General features: G+C 36.1%; 1 protein-coding gene across 4 annotated transcripts in view; it reads right to left on the bottom strand.

The window, feature by feature from the left end:
• Positions 1–6570: 6570 nt before the first annotated feature.
• Positions 6571–27553, bottom strand: part of EXO1 (exonuclease 1) — a 38711-nt gene continuing 17728 nt past the window's right edge. For 3 of the 4 annotated variants that reach the window (XM_081492901.1, XM_081492900.1, XM_081492899.1), the window contains 6 exons: positions 27183–27408; positions 24397–24643; positions 18380–18938; positions 15071–15172; positions 9443–9636; positions 6571–7143 (listed from right to left, as the gene is read on the bottom strand). In XM_081492901.1, coding sequence (XP_081349027.1) covers positions 7005–7143; positions 9443–9636; positions 15071–15172; positions 18380–18938; positions 24397–24643; positions 27183–27408 — 1467 coding nt within the window. In that variant the 3' untranslated portion in view covers positions 6571–7004. The remainder of the gene's footprint in view (positions 7144–9442; positions 9637–15070; positions 15173–18379; positions 18939–24396; positions 24644–27182; positions 27409–27553) is intronic. The other variant, XM_081492902.1, reaches the window with a different exon arrangement.

Raw genomic sequence — 27553 nt, 5'->3', positions numbered from 1 at the left:
TGCAGTATAGGAATTTTTGTTGCAACATTGTTTAAATACTGAAAACATTATCTAAATGTCATTAAGAAATAAGTTAATTATGACATGCATTTTATGGAGTTAAAGAGAATAATTAAAGGAAAACTAATCTATCCAAATTAGGAAAAGATGTTTAAACCCTATGTGGATTAAAACAAGTTAGTTTCAGAAATTGTTTTAAAGAAGTCACAGAAAATAAAACTTCATAAAAAATAAAATACCCACAACCTGACGTAGGGAAAATTAGTATTGGGGGTACTAATTAAGAGACTTGAAGTTAGTCTGTAACGCTGGTACTTTTTTCATAAGTGTGACTATATTTGTGCCTGACTTGTACAATTAAAAGAAACAAAAGTAAAATATTGTATGCAAGGGTGAGTTTTTAAAGACTTAAAGACTTGTGGAATTCTTTCAGACATTAAGCAATGTGGAGGAGCTGCCCTCTTGTGGAGCCTTTGGAATAGACTTTAAAATGTGTGTGTTAGTTGCTCAGTCCTGTCTGACTCTTAACAACGCCATGGACTGTAGCTCGCCAGGCTCCTTGGTCCATGGAATTCTCCAGGCAAGAATACTAGAGTGAGTAGCCATTCCCTTCTCCAGGGGATCTTCCCAACCCAGGGCTAGAACCTGGGTCTCCTGCATTGCAGGCAGAATCTTTACCATCTGAGCCACCAGGGATAAATCAAGAGTATTTACTGTTTGGTTCACAGAATTTTGGAGCTGTAATGTTTGTTCTATGAGAAAAAAAAGAAGACAACAAAGTTTCAATAGTTTACCCAAGGTCACTTAAGAGTTTTGGGCAAATCAGAATTATTAATATATATCAAGTCTTCTGATCCCTATCTGGCATTCAATTATTCTTCTGCCCCTGCTAAGCCATGAGTCAAGAAGTGTTAAACAGACACGTGTTTATAAAGACTTCAAGTGCTATACAGTATGCAGTGCCTGGTAGCCAGAAGTCATTTAATAAGAACTTGAAACACTGATCATATTGCTAGGAACTTGCTGGGGATTGAGAAACAAAGGTGGATAATATTGATTATGCAGTGGATTATAAAGTCAAATGTAATTGATATAGTTTTACATTACCCTCAGGCTGCATCTGGGCTTCCCTGGTAGCTCAGCTGGTAAAGAATCCACCTGCAATGCAACAGGCCCCAGTTTGACTCCTGGGTCAGGAAGATCCCCTGGAGAACGGTTAGGCAACACACTCCAGTATTCTTGGGCTTCCCTGGTGACTCAGATCGTAAAAGAATGCATCTACAATGCGGCAGACCTGGGTTTGATCTCTGGGTTGGGAAGATCTCCTGAAGGAGGGCATGGCAACCCACTCCAGTGTTCTTGCCTGGAGAATGCTATGGACAGAGGAGCCTGGTGGGCTACAGTCCATGGGGTCAGAAAGAGTCAGACACAACTGAGCAACTAAGCTCAGCACAGCACAGGCTGCATCTAGTCATTAAACAAGCAACAATAAACAACAACAGTCTACTGATGGAGAGGGGCAAAGGGTTGAAGATAGACCCCTTCTGAGACATAAGTGCATGAGGAAGGCTAAAAACTGAAGACAGAGCAGGAACACTGACAAACAAACAAAACTAAAAACCCTAGCACCACACTAGAGGGCTTTATTGTCACAGCAATAATAAACCCAAGCCAGTTCAACTCCTGAGTAGACTTTACAATGCCTCACTCTAACCCCTAGTGGAAGATGCATGCTCATTTCCAAGTGCATTATTTACTTCAGTCACTACTTTCCTATATCAATATATGGCATACAAGTCAATCAGAAAACATGATAAACAAACACAAAACAAGGAAAATGAAAACACTTTCAAGACACGAGATACAGAACCAGACTCAGACGTGACCCAGATACTAGAAATATCAAAGTATTTAAAATAACTATAGTTAATACGCCTTGTGTAAAATATGGACCATATGTGCATGAGCAGGTTGGGGGAATGTCAGCAGAGAGACGGAAACTGTAAGTTAGAAATACAAGTAATAAAAACAAAAAGCAGAATAACCCAGATGAAGAGTCAGGGAAAGCATTGGTTAACTAGAAAATGGGTTCATAGAAATTACCCAAACTGAAAAACAGAGTAGAAAGTAAACGTAACAGCACTAACAGCTGTGTGACAACCTCTAGCTTCCTAGTGTGTGCAGCTGGAATCCCAAACAAAGAGAGAATGGGGAAGTGAGATTGAGTTCTGTTTGTTTTCACTTTATCCCATCTTTTCAACCTTGCACCTCACCTTTCCCTCAGCTTTGCTTCATGTCTTTCAAAAACAGAGGTTGTCTGGTGCTGATTGTCCAGTTAACTTTTGGAAATGAGGATAGTTGCTTGATTTCGTGCACAAGGCACAGGATGGGTATCACGGAATTGTGGCAGGCCCTCTAGTCTAAGATACGTATTTTAACATTTTTGAGAACAGTGTGTACCTTAAAGTTGATGGAGTTTATTCCCAACGGTACATAAATTAATGATGGCTCTTACGATCGATTATATTTTCAATTTGATGGAATACTATTAGAATAATATGATTTAAAAAAAATATTGTATGGCAGAAACCAACGCAACATTGTAAACATTTTAAAAAATATTTACATAAATGAAAAAAACAGAAAATATGAAGGGCTACACAAAACAAGTAAATGGCCTAATAAATTAGAAGGCCAACATTTTACTTTATGATATTGATACCCTAATAAGCTATTATAAGCAAACCTTGTCATAATGCGGGAAACCTGGGTTCAACCCCTGGGTTGGGAAGATCCCTTGGAGAAGGGAAAGGCTATCCACTCCAGTATTCTGGCCTGGAGAATTCCATGAACTCTATAGTCCATGGGGTCACAAATAGTAGGACACTACTGAACTCCTTGTAACCACCACCCTAAATTTTATAGTTATCACTTGCTTATATTTCTCTATTGTCTCATCACCAGAGTGGGCATCCCTAAATAATTTAATTTAGTTTTGTCCTTTTTTTAATATGGAATTTTCCTCTCCCTTTCCTTACAATTTATCCGTTGAGAATCCAAGGGCATTTAATCTGTAATTTCTTGCTGTCTGAATTTTGCTAATCGCACACTCAGGTTGCAGTTCCCTATTTCCTCTGTCCCCTGTATTTCCTGCAATTCTGCAGTTGGATCCAGAGAAATGATGTCTCATCTCTGCGGCAAGACTAGAGGATTCTTTCAGTAAGAGAAATGAAACGTCTAGTTACAATGTAGCAGCAGCTGACACTCTAAACCTAAATCCATTAATCCACTGGGGTTGGCAAAACAGTGATATCTCTTTTTCATTGTTAGAGCACTAGAAAGAGATTTATCTTCTGTTTGGGTACAGTATAAAGATGGGCAACCCTTGTAGCTCAGTTGGTAAAGAATCTGCCAGCAATGCAGGAGACCCAGGTTTGATTCCTGGGTTGGGAAGATCCCCTGAAGAAGGAAATGGCAACCCACTCCAGTCTTCTTGCCTGGAGTATAAAGTATACAGTATAAAGATAGAGGAAATGCCTGATATTTCTCCTTTTACTTTCCCATATTCAAGACAATGCATTGATACTTTGTCATCTGAAGGTGACCAATTTTTAAAAATGTTTATGATGGGATCAAATAAAGGACAGTTCCTATCTTTTCAAGACCAAATTCTCCCATGTTTGGAGAGTGGGGTCCTCTTCAGGTGTCTCCTTAATCATTTTTGAAATTAAATATTACTCACTAAAGGCTTCTGTTTTAACAAGATATCCCAGGCTTGCCTTTTATAAGTCTTTTCCAGACTACTTTTCCAAGAAGCTCTCATTTCTTTCAGTAAAAAATGGTATATTAAGACTAGTGATAGGGATGCTCATTGGTACAGAATTGGTTACTTTTTTCTGGGTCTTTAGTATGTGTGGGTATATGTATGTACACATACACATATATGTATATGCATGTATATATAATATGTGTGTATATACATTCATAAACTTACCAGTACTTCCAATTCAAGTTTATAACTACATTTTAAAAAATTAAGCTGTTCTGTATTTGGTCTTAATCTTTTTCTTAGACATTAAGAATCTTGGGGCTGGGGAAGAATCTTGGTTCTCAAGAAAATTAAGGATGAATTAAAATATCCCACAAATATTCATTTACCCTATCCCACATTATATACACAACAGTCCTAAAATAACAATTATCAGACTACTTCGAGCTAAACCAAATGTTTTGCATATGGTCTCTTCTCTGTAGCTGTTACTATCTGTATCATCTGGGCACATAGTCATTGCATATCATATTTCCCTTTTAGCTCTCATTTTTAGTTGTACGAGTCACTATGTTTGATGGTCATCATCAATCTTTATGGTGCTATTTCTCCACTTATTTTGGTTATTTTCTGATTTCTCAGGAAGAGATTAAGTGAGCAATAGTTTCCAAATTCTTGTTTGATAGATAAGTTTGTATTCTTTACACTTGAAAGTTGATTTTGTTGAATATAAAATCTGTTGCTTACATTTTCCCTTGAGTATCTTTAACACACTACTCAATTTTCTTCAGGTATAAATAATAATTGTGGAAAAATCTCATGATTATTATTATTTTTCTTACATGTCACTTGCTGTCCTTGCCTACCCAGATGATTTTTCCTTCTTTAAAGTAACTTGTCGCTTACATCTTGGTGTTAGCTGTTTTGGATCAATAATCCTGGGTGTAAGAGTGCATTTTTCTGAAATTATAGGTTGTTTTTCCTTCAGAGACTCTTATTATCTGTATATTGGACCTTCTGATCCATCTTCAATATCTGTGACTTGCTAATCTTTTAAGGAGTTTTTTCCATTTTGTTTTTCTTACCTATTTAAGGCATCATCTCTCTGTATGATTATTTGCTTGTGTTCCTTCTAGCTTTAATTTCTGAAATTTTTATTTCTAACATTTTCCTGAGCTTTTTTTTTTCCCCTTTGAGTTTTTCCAGTTCTAAATTTTCTTCATTTTCTATAGCATTTCCTTAACTTTTAGCACATTTTCGAATACACTGGTTTTGATCTGCTCAGTGGACCTTTCTGGTAGAGTTTCATTATCTGTAGAGATGTTGCACTGCTGGACTCTTTAAATCGGTTTTGTAAAGGACTGACCTAAACATTTTTCTGTAGTTTCTTTTTAAGTAAAAATAACTTTCCTGAGCTTTGAGCAGGCATGGCTCATGGGAGCTTCTCAAACCTCAGCCATTTTGCTGCTGTTGTTGCTTTTTCGGTGTTCAAAAACAGACAGTTTTCTGCTGAGATTTCTTGGTCAACTATTCCTCTTCCTTTGTGTCTACTGTCTCTTCCCCACTCAAGCTTTTGTTTTACTTGCCAGCAGTTTCTCTTCTGTGGGGGACCCTGTTCCCCTAGAAGGGAGCCTTGGCAAATACGGTAAATCATTTCAAAAGTTCGTATGGACTACATTGCTTCAGTCCTTCAGATATAATTGCAGGCCTCTTGCATTCACTTACCACTGGATTGCATAAAGTTTTAAATGCTGTTTGCAGCTTGGTCTGCTCTGTGTTTCAACAATTATTCTATATAAGTTCTGTTCTCATGTCCATTAGATGCCCTATTGCCATTCTCTACTTCTCCCAAATAGATGTCAGTACCACCTTGCAGTCTTGTGGCTGTTGGTGGCTTGTCTTCACCTACTTACATTTTGGGATTTAAATATATGATGTCATCTGAATTTGTTGTAATGTTGTTCACTGGTATTTTGACCTTGTCATCCAGTTGTGGTTACGTGGGGGTTCGGAGACTGAAAAACTATAGCACTGTTGCCATCTTCCCTTTCTTAATTTGTTCTGTAATAGGAAACATTCACAGAAAGTTCAATTTTGCTTTTGTTCTTTGTATAGCATTTTCCAGATTTTGAGAAAAAAACTGTGTCCATTTAAAATTTTTATGCTGTTTCTTAAAACATTATGTTTTTTTCCACTTGGACTCTTTATCCAAGTCCTCTACTAAGTCTCATTTAAAAATTAAACTGCTCTGAATCCCTTTCATTTATCCTCTATATCTCAGATGCTTTTATCATTGTTTTACTTCCTGTCAGATCGTCACTTCACTTTCTTACTTCAGGTCTTCACTTGCATACCTGGTTTTGGTTCCCATCTATTTCTTTGCAGAGTATGGACAAATCATAGATTCTGTAGCTTTAGTAGTAATATCCTACATCACACCTAGGACATAAGTTTTAAATATAAGTTAAGGAATTTTTAGCCTACACTTCAAAAAAGATATACAAGAGAAACAGGCTATTTTGGAAGTTTAAGAATATGAATGATATAAGAAGTAGTTCCTTTCATATGATGCTGAAAGCAATTTTCCTTCACTGTCAATCTGTAACCTACCAAACTCATCAGGGGTAACGGAGCACTGTCCCATTTATGCAATGATCTTTAACACTTCCAACTACCCCTCCCATCCCAGCAACTGTATTTCCAATTCAACCCTGAAAGACAGGAAAAGGCAGGTGAAAAAAAATGAAAGCATGGAAAAGTATAGTAATTTCTTGTAGTATAAAATGATTACACAATTGTGATTTTCCATTTACCATCTTTGTATTTGACAACATTATATAAATCTTTAGAATAGATTTTTGTTTTTAAACTATTTATTTTGGCTGCACTGGGTCTTAGTTGCAGCATAGGAACCCTTAGTTATGGCAGGTGGGATCTAGTTCCCTGATCAGGGGTCGAACCCGGGTTCCCTGCATTGGGTACAAGGAGTCTTAGCCTCTGGACCACAGGGGAAGTTGTAGAGTAGATCTTCCAAAGTTATTTCTCTAGTTAGCTTCTTAAAAAAATATAAAAAGCCAAACAAGAACAGTTATGAAATTAATATAAAAAATTGTGTTCTATTTAAAATAAATAGCATAGATCTAAGAACAAATCTTTCAGAATGGCCTCATTTCCAAACAGGACTTGAAACTGATAGAGATTCTCTTGCAGGCAACAGTCTCCCAGCTGCTTGCGTTTACTGGAATAGTGCTCTCTGAACATGCATACATTCAGAATTGTTAAATATATCCTCTTCTTCTGGAGTTAGTTGGATGTTATCTTTGACTGGAGACAGGGGATCTGGCTTCTTACAAGAAGAAAGCTTTTCAGAATCTCTGCAAAATATAATATAATAAAATGAATTTGGTATTTTTATGGTAGTGCTTATTAGAGAATAATCTGCCTGGACAAAATAGAGGTATATAAGGAGAATAAGAACCTCTACTGTATAATTTCCCTCAATTCATTATGTAACACAATCAAATTATCCTCTGAATACGCCCTGCAAAATTTGAGTTTTGCTTCTTAGTACCCGTTACTGCTTTCTAAATCATCTTTCAAAGTAGGTACCATACCACTACTAAATATATACTAGCTAAGGTAGAATGATTTCAGTAAACAACTTTAGTTCTTTTCTTTCTAGCACCCTTCTCAAGTCTGGCTGAGAAGCAGCATGCGTGAAGCATGAACAAACTTTTAAGCCCTCTTTTTACTCCTTCCCCGCTCCCAAATTTTGGAAGGAAATTCTATGTCTATAAAAATTAATTCTATTCCCAAGACCCTTTTGAGGGGTGTGTAATATTTAAAACTATCTTCATAATAGTATTTAGACTTTATCTGCTTTTCATACTGTGCTGACACTTGTACTGATAATCCAAAAAAGAACACTTGTGCTGATAAGTAAAGCTGCTGGCAATGAATCACCACAGTATCACCAAACTGTTTAAGAAATACTGATAGTACTTAAAAAAAGGTCAGTCTCACCATGGAAATTCAAATTGAAGTATTTAGCAAAGGGCCTCTCTAAAATGAACAGAGATTGTTTGTTATTTCTAAGAAAAAAAAAAAACAAACCTAACAGCATTTGTTGCCAGAGACAAAATTTAAACTTTCTAGTGAAAATTAGAATTTTGGAAAACTTATATCTGCCCCGTGATACCTTCCGAATACTTAAAAGACTTTGCTGGCAAGACTGTGATTTTTTAAAGTATTGTATAATGAAATGTGTCAACAATTGAAAGATAAGCACAACTCAATAAGTCCACATTTTTCAAATGATCTACACCAATGTTATAAAATTATGAATGAGTAAAAGATGCACACCAACATACAATATGAGCCAGTGGACTGTAATGTTATACAGAGCATAAAAATCAATTGATATGGTTTCATATCCTATATTACAACTTTTAAGAAACTACCACCTACTGAATTTTGGTGTAATATAAAAGAAGAAAAATTAAAATTAAATAAAAAATGCTACTATGCGAAAGTGCATTTACATGTGGGGTCAGATTTTCTTCGTATAACTCAACCAAAGCATAACAAATCAAACAAAGAAGCAGATATAAGAATCCAGCTCAGTTCCATTAAATTGGACAGAAAAGATTTGCAAAAATGTAAAACCATGTCATTCTCACTTTTGTTTTGAAAAACATAGTTTTGTAAAAATATACTATCAATTTTAAGATGAAATGAGATTGTTGTTATTTAAAAATAAATAAATATTTTCTAAATATCCCTTTTAATTCCTAAGATGGTTAAATGTTGACAGTTATAAACCATATAAACCAAAGTACTTTTGGGCTCTCAGTAATTTTTAAGACCATAAAGTGTTCCTAAAGGCAAAAAGCTTGAGAACTGCTGCTATATGGTTTAATCTAGAGTTTACACAATGTAAAGTAAAAAATAATTGTTCAGCACTTATTAAAGTATTTCCACTCATACTATCTCATCTGATTGTGATAACAATTTCTACTAGGTAAAGTTTAATCTTATCATCCCATGTAAGTCACCTCCCCCATCCCTTTCTCTTTGCTTTTATTCTTAGCACACTTGCTGTAATAAGAACAAGAAAATAAATTAATTATGAAGTGATGCTATGTTGTCTAACAGAAGTGATGCATTTCAAAAAATGTAGATATATGTAGGATCAACTCTCTTAAAACAGTGTTTGCCATATACAGTAGAAATCTGGCTAATTCATCATATAATCTCATAAACTCACTGATTCTTCCCATTTTAGATGAGGTAATTTAGGGAAACAAACTGCCTTAAGTCCAGAAGTAACCATACAGCATTATCTTTCCGTTCTCAAGTCTGAAACAACTTTTAGAAGGAAAAAAACCTGAGGCACTTAAGCCCTGGAAAAGTAGTTTGCTTAACAACATAGAGACCCCAAAGCCAGACTGAGAACTGAGGTTTTCAGATGGCCATCTTTTCACTAAAAGAAGGTACAGAAACTGAGACTACATATTATTACAGAGTCAGTTACAGGGACCAGAGGAAATTAGAGCTCTTAGGGCAAGAGAAAAAGAAACTGATTCATATGAAAACAGAAAGAGGAGACAGCAATTGAGATTATAGAAAAAAAATGATTTATCCTATTTTAGAATCAGTAACAAGGAAACTCACTTTTTAAATACAAAATTTTTCCAGAGTTCATTGATTTTAATCTGCAGTCCTGGCTGGTTCTCGGCATTGTGATGATTTCTCTTATGGATGCTTGATGGCTTCTTGCTCAGCCCACTGGCTTTGGCAGGTACTAGAGGTTTGATCTTGGTTGTAGAAAGATTGTCCACAGAAATGGATTTGTACAGCCCAGGAATCTGAAGATTAAATGCTTGTTTTAATACTATTCTGTTAAAACAAACTACCTTTAATCTCAAACTTCATACACTGAAACAAAATTATTTATACACTGGAACAAAAAATAACCTATAATCAATGTACAAAAATGGGTTTAGGTCGGCAAAACTTACATGATATTTTTAATAGGTGATCCATGTACCTAAATTCAAGAGTTACAAAAGAAAAGACAGAAAAGTGAGTCTCTCTTACTTCCTCACTGCCTTTAAGCAATCGCTGTTATCAGTTTCCTGTGCAATGATTGAATTTATTTACACTCAAACACCACATGACTGGTAGCATACTAAAAACTGCATCATACTACAATGTGCACTTTTTTTCTTGCTTAATGTATCTTGATTTTACCGAATAATGTATCTTGGAGACTTTTCCATTTCACATGTAGAACTGAATTTTGTTTTGAATAGGTTGTTTGTTTTTTCCATTGTATAAATGTACCATAATTTACTTAAACAGATCTCTACTGACATTTAAGTTCATCTATTGATTTTTAATTGAGGTATAATTTACAATATTCTATTAATTTCAAGTGTACAGCAAAGTGACTCAGTTATATACACATATATATAATCAGTTCAGTTCAGTCGCTCAGTCGTGTCTAACTCTTTGCGACACCATGAACAGCAGCACGCCAGGCCTCCCTGTCCATCATCAACTCCTGGAGTTCACCCAAACCCATGTCCATCGAGTCAGTTATGCCATCCAAGCATCTCATCCTCTGTCGTCCCCTTCACCTCCTGCCCTCAATCTTTCCCAGCATCAGGGTCTTTTCAAATGAGTCAGCTCTTCGCATCAGGTGGCCAAAGGATTGGAGTTTCAGCTTCAGCATCAGTCCTTCCAATGAACATCTAGGACTGATCTCCTTTAGGATGGACTCGTTGGATCTCCTTGCAGTCCAAGAGACTCTCAAGAGTCTTCTCCAATACCACAGTTCAAAAGCATCAATTCTTCGGCGCTCAGCTTTCTTTATAGTTCAACTCTCACACCCATACATGACCACTAGAAAAACCATAGCCTTGACTAGACAGACCTTTGTTGAAGAAGTAATGTCTCTGCTTTTTAATATGCTGTCTAGGTTGGTCATAACTTTCCTTCCAAGGAGTAAGCGTCTTTTAATTTCATGGCTGCAATCACCATCTGCAGTGATTTTGGAGCCCAGAAAAATAAAGTCAGCCACTGTTTCCCCATCTATTTGCCATGAAGTGATATATATATATCATATATATATTCTTTCCAGATTCTTTTCCCTTATAGGTTATCACAAGATACTGAGTATATTTCCCTGTGCTATACAGTAGGTCCTTGTTATTTGATATATAGTAGTGTGTATATGTTAATCCCCAACACCTAGCTTATATCCCTACCCTGCTCTCTCCGCTATCCCCGTTGGTAACTTAAGTTTGTTTTCTATGTCTGTGACTCTATTTCCGATTTGTATATAAGTTCATTTGCATGATTTTTAAAAAAGATTCCATGATTAAATGATATCATATGATATTTGTCTTTATCTGTGCCTTGAATCCATTGACTTGTATGCTGCTGGAAATGTGGAGCCATTGAAGTTATATTACTGTTTGTTTTTTTTTTAGGACAGTATGAGTGTGGTAATATAAAACAAGGATTTAAAATTGATGAACCCAGTACAGGGTGTATAAAGAATGGAAAGATTCACACCTGAAAGATGAAATATTGAATTAGGATGTTGGTGATGGGAAAAAGGGAGAGCAAGAAAAAAGACAGAGAAAGAAACACAATTTAGATAGGTATAGATGTCTGATTGTTTTCCTTTAGCCCTTGAAAAAGAAGGATCCAGCTGGAAGTTATAAAGAAAGAGGACAACCCTCAGATTTTGAAACTAAGTGACACAGAGCAAATATTATTACAGCTGAAATGTGTTTTAAGAAGTACTGGTTATAGGTTAAAAAAGAAAGATGAGTTTGATTTTATATACTGAAGATGGACACCAGGGAGCAAGAGGGAAGGTTCATCTGGGGAGCTGTCACCAAAACACAAGTGACAGTAAAACACTGACAATGCAAATCTGAAAGTATAATAATAGTAAAAAGATGATGGTTTAATGTCCAGATGTAACTTCTTTTGAGAAAGTACTTTCTATATCTTTAGTCTTATCACCACAAATAATTTTAATATCTTTCCAGACTTTTTACCATGATTATACAAACATGGGCTTCCCTGGAGGTTCAGATGGTAAAGAATCTGCCTGCAGTGCAGGAGATCCGGGTTCAGTCTCTGGGTTGGGAAGATCCCCTGGAGAACGGAATGGCAATCCACTATAGCATTCTGGCCTGGAAAATCCCATGGACAGAGGAGCCTAGTGAGCTACAGTCCATGGGGTCACAAAGAATCAGATACGACTAAGTGACTAACACACACATACAAACATATACAATGTGTGTATTTTCAAGCATTTAAGCAAACAAAAACACCATGCTACACATATTATTTAATAGAATGGTTTCCCTTTCATTCAAAAATAATATAGACATTTTTACAACGTAAGATCTGTTTGAAAAAGTTTTTCTCACTCAGATTTTTAAAAGAAACTTATATTCCCTGCTGGCTCAGCTAGTAAAGAAACTGCCTGCAATGTAGGAGACTTGGATTCAATCCCTAGGATGGGAAGATCCCCTGGAGAAGAGAACAGCTACCCACTCCAGTATTCTGGCCTGGAGAAGTCCATGGACTATACAGTTCATGGGGTCCCCAAAAAGTCGGACATGACTGGGCAACTTTCACTTTATATTTACATATTTTACATTTATATTCTTAATATCTTCCAGGTTTATATTTATATAGTATGAGATATGACCTTCTTTCAAATAGATATACTAGATCACTTACCCTTATTTTTTAGATATTTAGATTTTTTTCTCCAATTTTTCACTATTGCAATAAGTAGTCTCGTATTTAAATTCTCATTATCTCTTTAGGCTCAACTTCTAGAATGTACTTACTGGGTTAAATTATTTGAACTCTTTCAAATTGCTTTCCAGAAATGGTACAGCAATTCTTATTCTTCTAAATATGATTATCCTAAGTAATTATTATCCTAATTAATTATTGGGATAATTAATCATACCAATTAATAGGATTATGCTATCTTAAATGTGATTATTCATCTCAGCACTTTCTACCCTTATAAAATTCAGTAAATTAAAAACTTTTGGAAAAGTAAGAGGTAAGAAATTCTATTTTATCACTTTAATTTGTGTTATTTGATTACTAATGAGGTTGAACATGCTTTTTTATGTTAATCATCCACTTGGACTTTTTGCTTTTGTGATCTCTGTTCATGTTCCTTGCCCATTTTTAAGTTAGAAATTAGTATTTTGATATTGGCAAGTAAGGATACTTAATACATAAAATGGGCTTTTGACTGACAAGCTTTCACTATGCAGTCACACAAATATTTGTATAGTTTGATTGAAAAAAGCCCTTGACTTATAAGGGATCCAGTTTCTAGAAGGCCTTTTTGCAATAGACATCAAAGCTTTACACCATACCTGCCCTTGGACCAGTAATACCACTCGACAGAATTCATCCCCATGAAAAATCAAGAATGTGTATAGTACTTAAACATTTACCAACAAAATCTTCGTTGCAATACTGTTTGGTATAACAAAAATTTTTAGAGTAAAGGGCAAACATAAGATTAGTTAAATCCACACCATGGCATATTTTAGTCATTATAAGTAATGTTACTTAAGTACATGAAATAGATCTTTATATACTATAAAGAAAAAAAAAAAAGCAGCTTTCAGAACTTAAACACCTATTAGGTTGGCCAAAATGTTCATTAGGTTTTTTCCATAAGATGGCTCTAATAGCACTGTCCTTGTCTATAACGTCATTTGAAACAATTTTGTTAGATTGCATTGTGACAGCTTTCATATTAGTGTGCTTTAAAAAAAAACAAAATTAGTGAATTTATGTGCAGTCATTTTAATATTGAAGATGGAATTAAAAAAATATTTTTGGCAATATTATACTTTATTATTCCCAATAGCTCAGTTGGTAAAGAATCCAACTGCAATACAGGAGAGCCTGGTTCAATTCCTGAGTCAGGAAGACCTGCTGGAGAAGGGATAGGCTACCCACTCCAGTATTCTTGGGCTCTCTTGTGGCTCAGTTGGTAAAGAATCCGCCTGCAATGCAGGATACCTGGGTTCCATCTCTGGGTTGGGAAGATCCCCTGGAGAAGGGAAAGGCTATCCACTCCAGTATTCTGGTCTGGAGAATTCCATGGACTGTATAGTTCATGGGGTTGCAAAGAGTTGGACATGACTGAGCAACTTTCACTTTCATATTTCACTTTTCATTCCAAGAAAGGTAAAAATTTCTCGCTAGACGAAGATCCACGGTCAGGTAGACCAATTCAAGTTGACAGTGATCAAAGGGAGACAAACTGAGATCAAAGTTATACCACACAGGAGATAGCTCGCTCATGTACTCAAAATATCCAAATCAAGTGTTGAAAATCATATGCACCAGCTTGCTTATGTTAATTGCTTTTAAGTTTAGGTTCCACATAAGTGAAAATAAAACCTTCTTGACAGTATTTCTGCATGTGATTCTCTACTTAAACATAATTAAAACATTCCGCTCTAAGAACAAATTGTGACAGGCAATCAAAAGTGGATACTGTTCAACAATGTGGAACAGAAGAGATCATGGGGCAAGTGAAATGAACTACCAACCACACTGAAGGACAGTCTTTATCCAAAAAGAGTGATGTGTATATGGTGGGATTGGAAAGAAGTCCTCTATTATGAGTTCCTTCTGAAAAACCAACCAATCAATCCCAACAAGTACTGCTCCCAACTGGCCCAACTGAAAGCAGCCCTAAATGAAAAGAGGCAACAGAAGACGTATAACCTTCCATCAGGGCACCGCAAGGTTTCTTTGATGACCAGGCCAAAACTTACAGCTTGACTGGTTTTCTGATTTAACTGCCATATTCAGATATTGTAACTTTGGATTTTCATTTATTTTGGTCTTTATAAAATTTTGAAAATAATGTACCTGGAACAATTCTTTGCTCAAAATGATAAAAAGTTTTGGGAAGATGGAGTTACAATGTTGCCTGGAAAATGGCAGAAGGTAGTGTAACAAAGCAATGGATACATTGTTCAATAAAGTTCTTGGTGAAAATGAAAAATGTCTCTTTTAGTTTTACTTAAAATTTGAAGGAACTTTTTGGCCAACCCAATACAAATCAAGTACGAATATGATCCTTAAAGATTTGAAGGTATACATTTTCGTGTAAATAAGAATGCAGGCACTTTGAGTTTTAATTTTGCTTATATTCATATTTCCTGGTAATAAGCATGCCCTGCTTCTGAAATTAAAAATTAATTTAAATAAGTGTTTTACCTTGTTTCTTAGAAGCGTGTCTTTCTTCGAAAAATTAAACAAGTGTAGCTTGGATTTCTGGTTACTTTGTTTATCAAGTGACTTAAAATTGCAATCAGATTCCTAGATCCCCAAGATTAAAAAACAAAGCAAAATTAGATTTTTACTATCAAGACTTTATGACAACTGACCGATATTCAACAAAACATAAAAAAGTAAATTGAGAAAAATCAGTGTAAATAAAATGTAACTTCTCAGAAGAAAAAAAGTATTAAAAGCATGAAACACAATAAAAGAAAATTAATGTGGAAAGAATGATCTTTGCCAGTTTCACTAAAGAAAACTAGTAAGAAATTTCAGCTGGAGAAGTAAATTGTATAAAGTATAGATTAAAAAGCTCTAAGTGGGGTCTCCAGAACCAGAGGGAACACGTAGCTCTTCTTAAAATTGAAGGTGTTTATGACTGGTGGCTCAGACGGTGAAGAATCTGCCTACAATGCAGGAGATCCGAGTTTGACTCCTGGGTCGGGATGACCCCCTGGAGAAGGGAATGGCAACTTACTCTAGTATTCTTGCCTGGAGAATTCCATGGACAGAGGAGCCTGGTGGGCTATGTCCATGGGGTCACAAAGAGTTGGACATGACTGAGTGGACATATGCCTGAGATGAAACTGACTTCTGTCCAGGCAAGAGATATGCTTCTGTGTGTACAAAGCAAAGAACAATGCTCAACAAAACTCGAGTAATCTGGGGAAAGGCAACTCATGTTCATGGAAACAATGGCATGCTTCATGCCAAATTTCTAAGCAACCTTCTTGCTTAAGCCATTGGATATAGAATCCATGTGATGCTGTATCCTTTCAAGGACTTTGGAAAGTAAATAAATAAATTCAGGAGATTTTCCATTTCTGCATTTTTCAAGAGGATTTAAAAATATATATATTTATCTTGGGATTCTACATAGCATTATTTACTTAAAAAGCAACGCAAAAGTCAAAAATATTCCTTTAATTTGGATTGTAACTAACAGAAACACTAACATTCCTTGCTCATAGTAGTGATGACTCTGGGCTATATTGTTTCTTAAAAGAAAGATCAAGAGTAAGATCCTAAGATTAATTAACTTCAAATAGGGTTAATGAACTTAATAGAGTATACAGTTGTTGCTTTTCACAGTGAACCACCAATGGAAATCTCCAATGCATTTTCTTCAGAATCATACAGTAAAAACTGATATTCAAAATGAAACGTCAGTGACATTTTCTGAATAAAGAAAGATAACATAATCTTTAAGTTATCTGTTATTGTCCCAATTGTTTGACCACTAATCCTTTTATCCTAAGAGAAGTTTACCACATCTGGTGGCAAGAGATGATTTAATGAATGATTTTTAGTTTAGTTTGTTTTTTTTTTTTTTTGGTGAGGGGAGAGAATTTATGTTTCTATAACTGTAAGCACAAAAATGATTGCCCAGAAGACAGACATGTGGAGAGTTTTGTCAGCGTGATGAGCCCATAGGCTGTGAGCTGGTAAGCCTTCTCAGTAAAACATGCTAAAAGCTTTACAAAGTTAGTAAAACAGGAAGATGTCTGCTGGAAAAGGAACAAAAATACCCCAAAGAAGTTCGGAAGACTTGAGAGTATCCTCACAAATAGATGGTGATTTTTAATGAAAGATGTTCAAGAAACAGCAACTGTGATGGAACCCAAATAGTGCCAAGAGAAAAATGCAGTAAGACGTGAAAAACGAAAAAGATGACATTAAAAGGGAGGCTCATTAAAAGAAACACAGTCTTCGAGACCGGTATGGATGAACTGAACACAAAGTGAGTGAACAGGAAAAGAGAAGCAAAAGCCTCAAGGGTTTGGTTTGGCATTTTGTTGTTGTTAGCTGCCAAGTCATGTCTGACTCTTTTGTGACCCCATGGACTGTAACCCCACCAGGCTCCTCTGCCCATGGAATTCACCAGGTGAGAGTACTGAAGTGCCAGTTCCTTTTCCAGGGGATCTTCCTGACCCAGGGATCGAACTTCCATCTCCTGCATTGCAGGCCGATTCTTTACAGCTGAACCACCAGGGAAGCCCCTCTTACTTAAAAAACACTACATGGATGGATTTTGGATTTGAATACATTAACTGATTTCAGCTTTCTCTAAATGAAAAGAATTTGTTTCCACATTTTAACTAGGCTTTTTTCTTTGAGTCCAATACAACTCAAGTTTCCTTTAGGAACTTGAATAAAATATTTTCCTTTTGATAAACACAAGGTATACTGATTTATTGGGCTTCCCAGGTGGTGCAGTGGTAAAGAATCCACCTGCCAATGCAGGAGACACAGAGATGTGGGTTTCATCTCTGGGTCAGGAAGATGCCCTAGAGAAGGAAATGGCAACCCACTCCAGTATTCTTGCCTGGAAAATTCCATGGACAGAGGAGCCTGGTGGGCTATGGTCCATGAGGTTGCAAAAGAGCTGGACACACATGCGCAACAGACCACAGGTACATAGGGACATACAGATTTATTAGATGTTTAATATTCAGGATTATCAGACCTCAAAATTCTGTCAAACATTACCAAGGTTGTAATTGTTCTTACAACTTGGTAACTATAGTTGTGACCATAAAATGAAGTATGTTAAATTAGTAAATTTGAGATAACTCAGACTTAAAGAATGCTCTATGCCATCACGTCATTTTAAAATATGACATCACTGAGTCTTACAAATAGTAGTTATTTGGAGCTTTGATTTTATTTAAGCAAGAATAAAGCTATTTTATGAATAAGAAAAAATGGCTAGGATGCTTTTATTAATTTAAACAGAACACCATAAAATCCCTTACATTACTATCTTGTTTTGTTATCAAGGGGAATTTCAACAAGAATAATAACAGTAAAAAATATATATATTTCCTAAGTATTAAAACTTAAGATGAACACCATCATGTTAATAGGGTCATTTAGTTGTAAGGTTTCAAACATTGTCTGAATTCAAGACTATATTAAGGATTTAAATATTAAATTTATAATAACTTCAATAAGCTTATCATTCTTAGGTCTTAAGCATTCCACAACTTGAGACACTATGTGGAACACATAGTGATGATTCAAGATATATAGCTAGATTAAAAGTATAAGCCTAAAATATGAAAAGATAGAGAAGCCCTTCAGATGAGTAAAACATGAACTCTCTACACAGTAAGGTCTAGAGTGAAAAATTAAAACAACCAATTATTTCCGTAACACAGGCAAAATTTCCTCAATTATCTGATTAACACTCTATTTTCTCTTACATATGAATTTGAAAACAAAAGGCTTCAGAATGTGACTTACCTCTGAATCTGAATCCTTACTAGAAGGCTGAGAAAGTTTTGATGCATTTAAATTGTGTGGTGACAGGTCCATGCTTTCCTGAGACTCTGAAGACCAACCCACGTCATGTAAGGGATGTGATTCATCACTTGACTCATCCCTCTTTAACGGAGCTACATTAGACAGCTCAATATTCTCAGGCAGAGAGGTGGAAGAATCACTCTTTCTACGGAACTGCTGCAATGCTGTGCTTGGAGAGGGGCTTGGAGCTCTTGAAAGATCTCCAAGACTTCCAGACCAACTGAAACAACTTCTTAGTGTCCCCAAGGTGGGTGATGAGATGGTCCTCGTGAATGTTCTGGTCTTAAAAGACTGAGACTCTTCAGCCATCACAGTCACATCATCTGGAATCTGCTCACCGGAATTATGTGATACACTGGTATCAACCAACTTCTTGTCCTCTAGACAATCTGGTTCACCTGCATCGGTTTCTTTATCTGTGACAGCAGTTTCAGCTAGAGGCTGGTTGCTTGCTTTCTTTGATATACAATCAGTAGAATCCAGAGAGTTGGAAAAAAACCTAACAGAAAAAAACAACGAAAAGAATGAAGAAATATTTGAGTTTGTTCACGAAGGTGACAACATTTATAATGGAAAGATGGTCGCTTCTTTTTAAAAATAAATACATTAATTTCATAAATAAAGGCAAAATAGACTTTACACATGGCTGATCCGCCTGCCAATGCAGGAGCCACTGGAGCTGTGGGTTTGATCCCTGGGTCGGGAAGATACCCTGGAGCAGGTAATAGCAACCCACTTCAGTGCTCTTGGAAAATCCCATGGACAGAGGAGCCTGACAGGCTACAGTCCATGAGGTCACAAAAGAGTAGGACACAACTGAGTTGCAGAAGAGTAAGATGCAACTGAGCAGCTGAGCAGACAAGCATGACACTCAAATATTTGAACAGATAAAGAAATATGCAACAGAAAGGATACTTAATAACTATTATCTCTTATTTTATAATTTGAATACAAATTAAATAAATAAATTAAAATACAAGTAAAATAAATTAGCTATTTACCTCTCATTTTAACTTAACTCCTAGTAGTAAACCGTCTGGGAACTTGTAGCATACTAATCTACCAAGCTTTTTATATACCCTATATATTTCTATGCTATTTTAAATATTGAGGTTAAGACTTTCAAATCAATGACTAAATTCTATATTACTAAAGGGGTACTACTTACTCAGGGTAGTAGCTTTAAAAAAGTCATTTTAAAAACTCCAGTATAAATGAAACAAAGATTGCATCATTACTCGGAAGGATGTATTCAAGTAGCATTTTTAGGTTTAAAAAGGAAATCCTACAGCGTATGATCAGTTAAATATGAAACTTACAAAGAATGTACTCCTTAATAAGCATTAGTTCAAAACCAAGATGATAAGCTGAATATTTACTAAATGTTCAAGAGTAAAAATCCTCTCACATTTTCATCAAATCATTAGCTTATGTGTGTGGGTATAAGGCAGAAAGGAAGCAGTATGTGAAAGGAAAAGTCTTATTTGGTTTTTCATTGAGCAGAAAACATCAGCTCCTTTATCTGATCACATTGTTCATTTTTCAGCAAACAAAAACCTCTGTGATATTCAAACATTTTTCCATGTACTACTTCATAGGTAAGAGAAGTTAAAATAACAGAGCCCAAGGTTGTAAAATTAATCAGCTAAAGAACAGAGGATGATGTTTGGATGGCATCACCAACTCAATGGACATGAGTCTGAGCAAACTCTAGGAGACGGTGAAGGACAGGGAAGCCTGGTATTCTGCAGTCCATGGGGTCACAAACAGTCGGACATGACTGGGTGACGGAACAACAGCAAAGAACAGAATTAAAACCCAGAACCCCTCCCAGTTGATGGTTGCTTCTTTCTAAATAGCCTGTGGTGTTACTTAACAGTAAATTATATTTCTAGATCTCGAAAAATAAATATGCATTATTCTAGGATAAGTATCTATATAATAAAGATAAAGACTTAAAACAGACTTTCAAAAGACAGGCAATTGGAGACAAACTTTTGCATATTTAATACACTTCCTGTTATGTTACATTAAAAAGAATGGGGTGGGAATGACCACTGGCATATATATTAGTGACTGGGCACCTGTGCCAGCTGTCTGATTCACATAACTTCTGCTAGTCTTGAAACAGTCTTATATATATTCTCTTATAAATATTATCACCCATATTTTATAGTTAAAAAAATAGGCTTAGAGAAGTTAAATGGCATGTGAAAGACTAAGTAAAGAATAAGTGACAATTCAAATCCAGGCCTACCTGACTGTGTGCTCCTTTCAACGCACCACTACTAGGTATGACTAGTCAACGATGACTAGGAGTCTTTCCTATCACTGTTACTAACTATACAACCCTGGGAAAGTTTCTTAACCTTTCAGAGCCTCAATTTCTGAGCCCAAAATAGAGAAAATAATGCTGAGCTGAATATCTCATAATACTGTTGTGAGAATAACATATAAAAAAACCCTTGAAAATCAGTTAAGAGAACTAATTTAATAATATCTAGTTATTATTAGATATTGCTATATGATCTAGATCAGAAAATTATACATCAAAGTTTCATTCACAATTATTATTTCACAGGAAGTTGATGCAGAAAAAAATATTTTTCTAAGCATGTCTTAATGCACCCTCTGAACTATTAGTGAAACATCTCACTAAACTATGTAAAGCAGCTATTTACAGCTTTGAATGGAGATTTCATTAAGCTTCCACAATGACTCAACAGCCAAGACCTGAAGAGATACACAAACATTATTCTCATTTGTTTTGCTTGTTTGTGCTCAGTTATGCCCAACTCTTTGTGACTCCTGTAGCCTGCCAGGCTCCTCTGTCCATAGAATCTTCCAGGTAGGAATACTGGAGTAGATTGCCATTTCATTCTCATTAGCTGTCTCCAAAGAGGCAGAAAAAGGAAATCCTATTTTCACCCAAAAGGAAAGATAAAACACAAATTTCAAAAATTTCTCCAAATGACAGAAGTCAACTTTCTAGAATGTATAAAGCAACATATATCATCTAGAAACCCATTTTCCATTTGTGCGGCCACGTTTTCATTATTGCATTGTTAACAAACACCTTTAATGAGGGTGTTAATTCTTCCTTTAACAAAGCAAGAATCAAAATGATCATTTGACTGCACTGTGAATGTTTCCTTGAGAAGGTCTGATGGGAGAAGGGTTTGACACATCCCCTAAAAGGAGCTTAGGGATTACCAATGGTTCATTCTTTCATGACCATCTCCCATCATCATGGTTAGACAAAATTGGCTGCAACCTAATTTATTAAACTTGAAAAATTAAAAAAATCACATCCTAAGTTTTCTGGAGAAATATAGAAGCTGATAAATTTTCTTTTTCTTAAAGTTACTAATTCCTGTTTATAGTTGTGGTACCACTATCCGAAGTCAATAAAACAGAGCTATTCATTGTATGTCTATCATCTATTGGGCACTATTTTACACACTTCACTTATGTTAATAATTTAATTCTATCAGCAATCCTAAGATTGCTATACTTGAAGAAACTGAAGCACCCAGAAATTAACTTGCCCAAGTCAAACATCTCATGAGTAAACAGGACAGAATTCAAAATCCAGGTGGTCTAACCCCAGGGTCCAAATTCCTAACCCCTAGACAATATTGACTCTTCAAATTCTTATCTTCACTAGCAGGGACTATGACAACAGCTATTGGCCCTCTAGAATCCACTCTTCACAGTGTGTTCAGAGTGGTCCATCTCAGGGGTCTCCAACCTCTGGACCATGGACTCGTACTGGTGAGTGGCCTGTTTGGAACCAGGCCACAAAGCAAGAGGTAAGCAAAGGGTGGATGAGCAGGTGAAGCTTCATCTGTATTTATAGTCACTCTGCATTGCTCACATTACCACCTGAGCTCTGCCTCCTGTCAGATCACTGGTGGCATTAGATTTTCAGAGAAGAGAGAACCCTACTGTGAACTATGCAAGTGAGGGATCTAGGCTGTGTGCTCCTTATGAAAATCTAATGCCTAACGATCTAAGGTGGAACTGAGGCAGTGATGCTAGCTTTGGGGAGTGGCTGCAAATACAGATTATCACACGCAGAGATATACAGAGATCATAACAAATCACATGCTTGCAGATTTATATCAAAACCCTATCAGTGATGGCAAGTGACAATTAAGCTGCATCTGGTGGCAAGCTTTATAGTGGTAAGTGAGTTGAGGTACTTCAGTTGTACATGTACATCGGGTAGCAGGCTTTAAGTCAGAATCCAATGCTTATTTTTAGTTCATGTGTGGCCTGCCCACAATTTTATTTACCACCTCTAATTCCTTGCCTCTTTTCCACCCTGCACACTTGTCTCAGTCAGTTTTGGTAAGCCTACAAGCAAACCCTAGTGAAAAGGAGTAAAAAGCAAACATTACTGGAGAACTTCTTTGAAAAGGGGGAAAGACCCAGTGATGAAACAGCAGAACACTCTAAGACTGCCAACAAAAAGAAACTTGCATTTAAAAGAAAATAGCAAGAGTCCTACTTAAATTATGGGTTCATTGAAACATGCAATTCACATTCTCCAAGCCTGCTTTGTATAATATGTGGTGATTGGCTATCTAGAGAAGCCATGAAACCTTCAAAATTACTTTGCCACACAGAGACCAAGCACTCAGGATTAAAAGACAAGCCTCTGGAGTTTCAAAAGAAAAAAAATGTGAACATGAAGAATATAAGCAATTCTTGAAGGCCACCACTTCATTAAATGTGTCTACACTGACAGCATCATTCTTAGTGGCTGATTACATGGCTAAAGCTAAGTAAGAAGCCCTTTACTCCTGGTGAGGAGTTGATCCTGCTAAGGACATTTGTCATGAACTTTTAGGAGAGGCTGCAGTTCAAAAGGGGCCACAGGTTCCTCTTTTGGCTAGCACCATAACTAGACAAACTGATGAAACAGCAGAGGATATTGAGGCATAATTGTTAGAGAGGATTAATGAGTCACCATGGTGCGCAATCCAGGTTGACAAGTCTACCGATGTTGACAAGACAACAATGCTTGTTTTTGTGTCATCTGTTCTTTAGGAGGATGTGCAGGAGGATATATTATGTGCACTTCTATTGCCAATCAACACCACAGTTGCAAAACTATTCAAGTCTCTGACTGATTACATATCAGGAAAACTGGTCATTTTGTGTTGAGATATGCACAGACGGAGTGGCTGCCATGACTGGACAGCTTTCTGGCTCCATTACATGGGTCAAAGAGGTCATTTCTGAATGTGAGTCTGTGTACTGTGTCATCCATAGAGAAATGCTGGCTAGCTGAAAAATATCACCTGAACTTAACATTTTGCAAGATGTGATTAAAATAATCACATTAAAGTACATACCTTTAATTCAAGTCTATATGCACAGCTCTGTGAGGAGATGGACACAGAGCACACACGTCTTCTGTCATACACAGAAGTGAGGTGGTTTTCTAAAGGTAGATCACTGGCTAGAGTTTTTGAGTTATGAGAGCCACTCCGGAGATTTCTTTTAGAAAAACAGTCACCACTGGTAGCACATGTCAGTGAAACAGAAGGGGTTGCAAAACTTGCTTGTGTGACATATTCAACCTGCTCAGCGAACTCAGTCTGTCACTTCAGGGGAGTTATAAAAGTACTTTGTGAAATTATATTTAACTCTTAAACAAACTAAAAAAATAGAAAAAAAGAAGGTGGATCCTCCCTGCCCCCTGGCAAAGTAACAGAGGGTATTATAATGCAAAATGCAATAAGGTCTACAATTCTTATTTTAGCTCTGTATCAAGAGATAACAAAAGTAATAGAAGTCTAAGTGGAACTAAGGCAATACATGATAAACTGGATTAAGCCAAGTCCTACCTGTCTCATTAGATTCAATGATATTCATAACAATTAAAATAAACAGCAACAGAGTATATAATATAATAGACACACAACATTCTATAGATGTAACAATACCTGCTTCTAGTGCCTGGAATCACAACTGCATCTCTTTCTTCATTTTTTCTCTGTAAAAATGTTGCAAATTTGTTTCTTGTCGTAGGTGGTGTGCTTAAGCTTTTTTTAACAGTAGTTCCATCTACCAGGTCAGGCATAAACAGTTCAGAAGAGTTCAATGACTTATTACCTTCACAACTATTTTTCTTGATCTTCTTTGTAAAGGAAGTAGAATATTGATCCAACATATCATCTTCTGACAGCTCTTCTAAATAAAAATAAGATTATTTGTAAATCTTTATTTCATGACTAGTTAGAGATTTGGTCCCAGTTTCACAGCCTATGTTCTATTGCCCTAAAGATGAAGTCTTTTTTTTTTTTAAATTATGCATCAGAAACGGAAAAAAACAATGATTTTTTTTTAAAACTTCCCTTGGCTGTGTTTTACTGTTTCAAAATTAACTATGATTTAATGTCAATTATTTGTGTGAATTTCAGGATACAATCAATTCTGCAAGGCTCTACACTCATTATACTATTTGAATGTAAAAAAAAAAAAAAAGGCCTACTTTTGAATGCAAACAAACAAAAAAAATTAAGTGAAGTGAAAGCCACTCAGTCGTGTCTGATTCTTTGTGACCCCATGGACCATACAGTCCATGGAATTCTCCAGGCCAGAATACTGGAGTGGGTAGCTATTCCCTTCTCCAGAGGATCTTCCCAACCCAGGGATCGAACTCAGGTCTCCCTCGTTGCAGGTGGATTCTTTACCACCTGAGCCACCAAGGGAAGCCCAAGAATACTGGAGTGGGTAGCCTATCCCTTCTCCAGCGGTTCTTCCCGACCCAGGAATCGAACCGGGATCTCCTGCATTGCAGGCGGATTCTTTACTAGCTGAGCCACCATGGGAAGAAAAAAATTAAACCTATGATTAATCTATGTTTGGTTTAAAAGAATGTTTCATTAAAACCAGGTGCTATACCTAATATATGTATATATACACCATCACTGAGATGGTATATTTGATTGTCTTATAGTGGAAAGTAATTTGTACTCTAGCTCTGATCTTCATTACATAGCTATAGAGTTCTAGAAGATTGTTGTGTAACAAATGTATTCTAATGGTATAAGAATAAATCATAAGACTAAATAATGTAAAAGTGGTAAAGCTGAAATAGGCAAGGACATAGACATAGCATTAATGTGCTTAAAATTAATCCAACTACTTCTCAGTCTAAATAGCTTCCACTCACATGGGAGTAAATGCTCATGACTAAGACATGGGTAGAGCAGCGGAGGGTGCCAAAATACTAGAGACAAGCTGACACCTCAAATTCAAAAATGTACAGGTTAAAAAAAATACCTACAGGTCAGCAAACTTGTATAAACCAAAATCTGTTTATTATGCAGGAAACTGCAAGCTCTACAGAAGAGGAAAAAAAATATTGTAGGATCCCCAGAAAGCCTTCACCAGGAAGTTACACTATGCTAACCTCATTTTCTTTTTATGATAAAGTTGTTAGGCTATCTATTTGGAGAAATTCATAGATTTAGTATATCCTGAATTGATCAAGACACTTCAGTGTCTCATATTATCATAGTGGACAATGCAGAGCAAAAGTTATTATATATTAGTTACATGAATTTGCAGCAAGTTGAATAGCAGTATAGACTACTGGTGACTATTGGTCTAAAAGGAGGTCTGTCTCTACTACAAGGCTCTAGATTTCCACTAGAACTAATATGTGATTTTAGTAAGGTTCAAAACACAAGATTAATATACAAAAATCAAGTGTATTTCTAGATACTAACAATGAACCAAAAATTGCAGTTAAAAATATCATTTATAACAGCATCAAAAATCCGAAATATAGGGATAAATTTGACAACATATGTGTAAGACCTGTACACTAAAAACTACAAAGCATTTCTGAAGGCTTAAACTAAAGAAGACATAAATAAATGGGTCTGAAAACTTGATATCATTAAGATGTCAATTCTCCATAAAATAATACATGCATGTGCCAAGTTGCCTCAGTCGTGTCTGACTCTGTGACCCTATGGACTGTAGTCCGCCAGGCGCCTCTGTCCAAGGGATTCTCCAGGCAAGAATACTGAAGTGGATTGCCATGGTCTCCTCCAGGGGATCTTCCCACCCAGGGATTGAAATTGAGTCTCTTACTAAGTCTCCTCGCTGGCAGGTAGGTTCTTGACCACTAGCACCACCTGGGAAAATAATCTATAGATTCAACTAAATCCCAATCAAAACCTTAGCAGGCTCTCTCTTTTTTTTTTTTTAAAGAAATTGACAACTTGATTCTAAAATCTGTATGGAAATGCAAAGAACACAAAATAGTCAAAACAATTTTTCTAAAGAAGAACAAACTTAGGGACTTACATTACCTGATTTCAAGACTGACTATAAAGGTACAGGAATCAGGACAGTTTTTCTGGCATAAAGTAGGAGGAGACCAATGGTACAGAATAATCGACCCCAGAAAGAGACCTGCACATATATGGTCAACTGACTGTCCACAAATGTGCAAGACAATTCAGTGGAAAAAGGATATCTTTTAAACAAATGGTGTTAGAACACTGAATTGCCATATACAAAAAAAGTGAACCTTGATCCTTACCTCACACCATATAAAAAATTAATTCAAAATGAATCAAAGGCCTAAATGTAAGAACTAAAACTATAAAACTTCTAAAAGAAACAGGAAAAAAATCTTAACGACCTTAGATTTAACAAAGACTTCTAAAATGTGACCAGTTCTCACTAGTATTCACAAAAACAAAATACATACCACTTCTTGGTCTTTTTACAATGGATGACTTCCTTGGAAGATTTAACCCTTTAGTACTAATCACTTGTTTAATGCCCACAGTACTTGGATTTTCCTTCACCTTTGTAGTATCTGAAACAATATCCAGTTCACGTCTAGGGCAATAATTCCTATGCCAAATGCTATTAATATTAGATGATTTTTGACATGCCTTGTCAGTCCAACTATGACTTCTTGATTGGGCAGGCTAAAGTAGTAAAAAGAAAAAGGTTACTTAAAAATGGCTAAATCATTTCCCTCTGTATCAACATAAATTATAAACAAATAATTAAATTACTCCTTTGAACTGCTTTTGATGAAATATCCATCCTCTAATAACACTTTCTACTTTG

Source organism: Giraffa tippelskirchi, chromosome 5, assembly GCF_054371585.1.
Source record: "Giraffa tippelskirchi isolate mGirTip1 chromosome 5, T2T-mGirTip1v1.2.pri, whole genome shotgun sequence".
In the NCBI taxonomy this organism is placed as follows: domain Eukaryota; kingdom Metazoa; phylum Chordata; class Mammalia; order Artiodactyla; family Giraffidae; genus Giraffa; species Giraffa tippelskirchi.
Note: the sequence above shows the minus strand (reverse complement) of the source record. Positions and strands in the feature narration are given on the sequence as shown.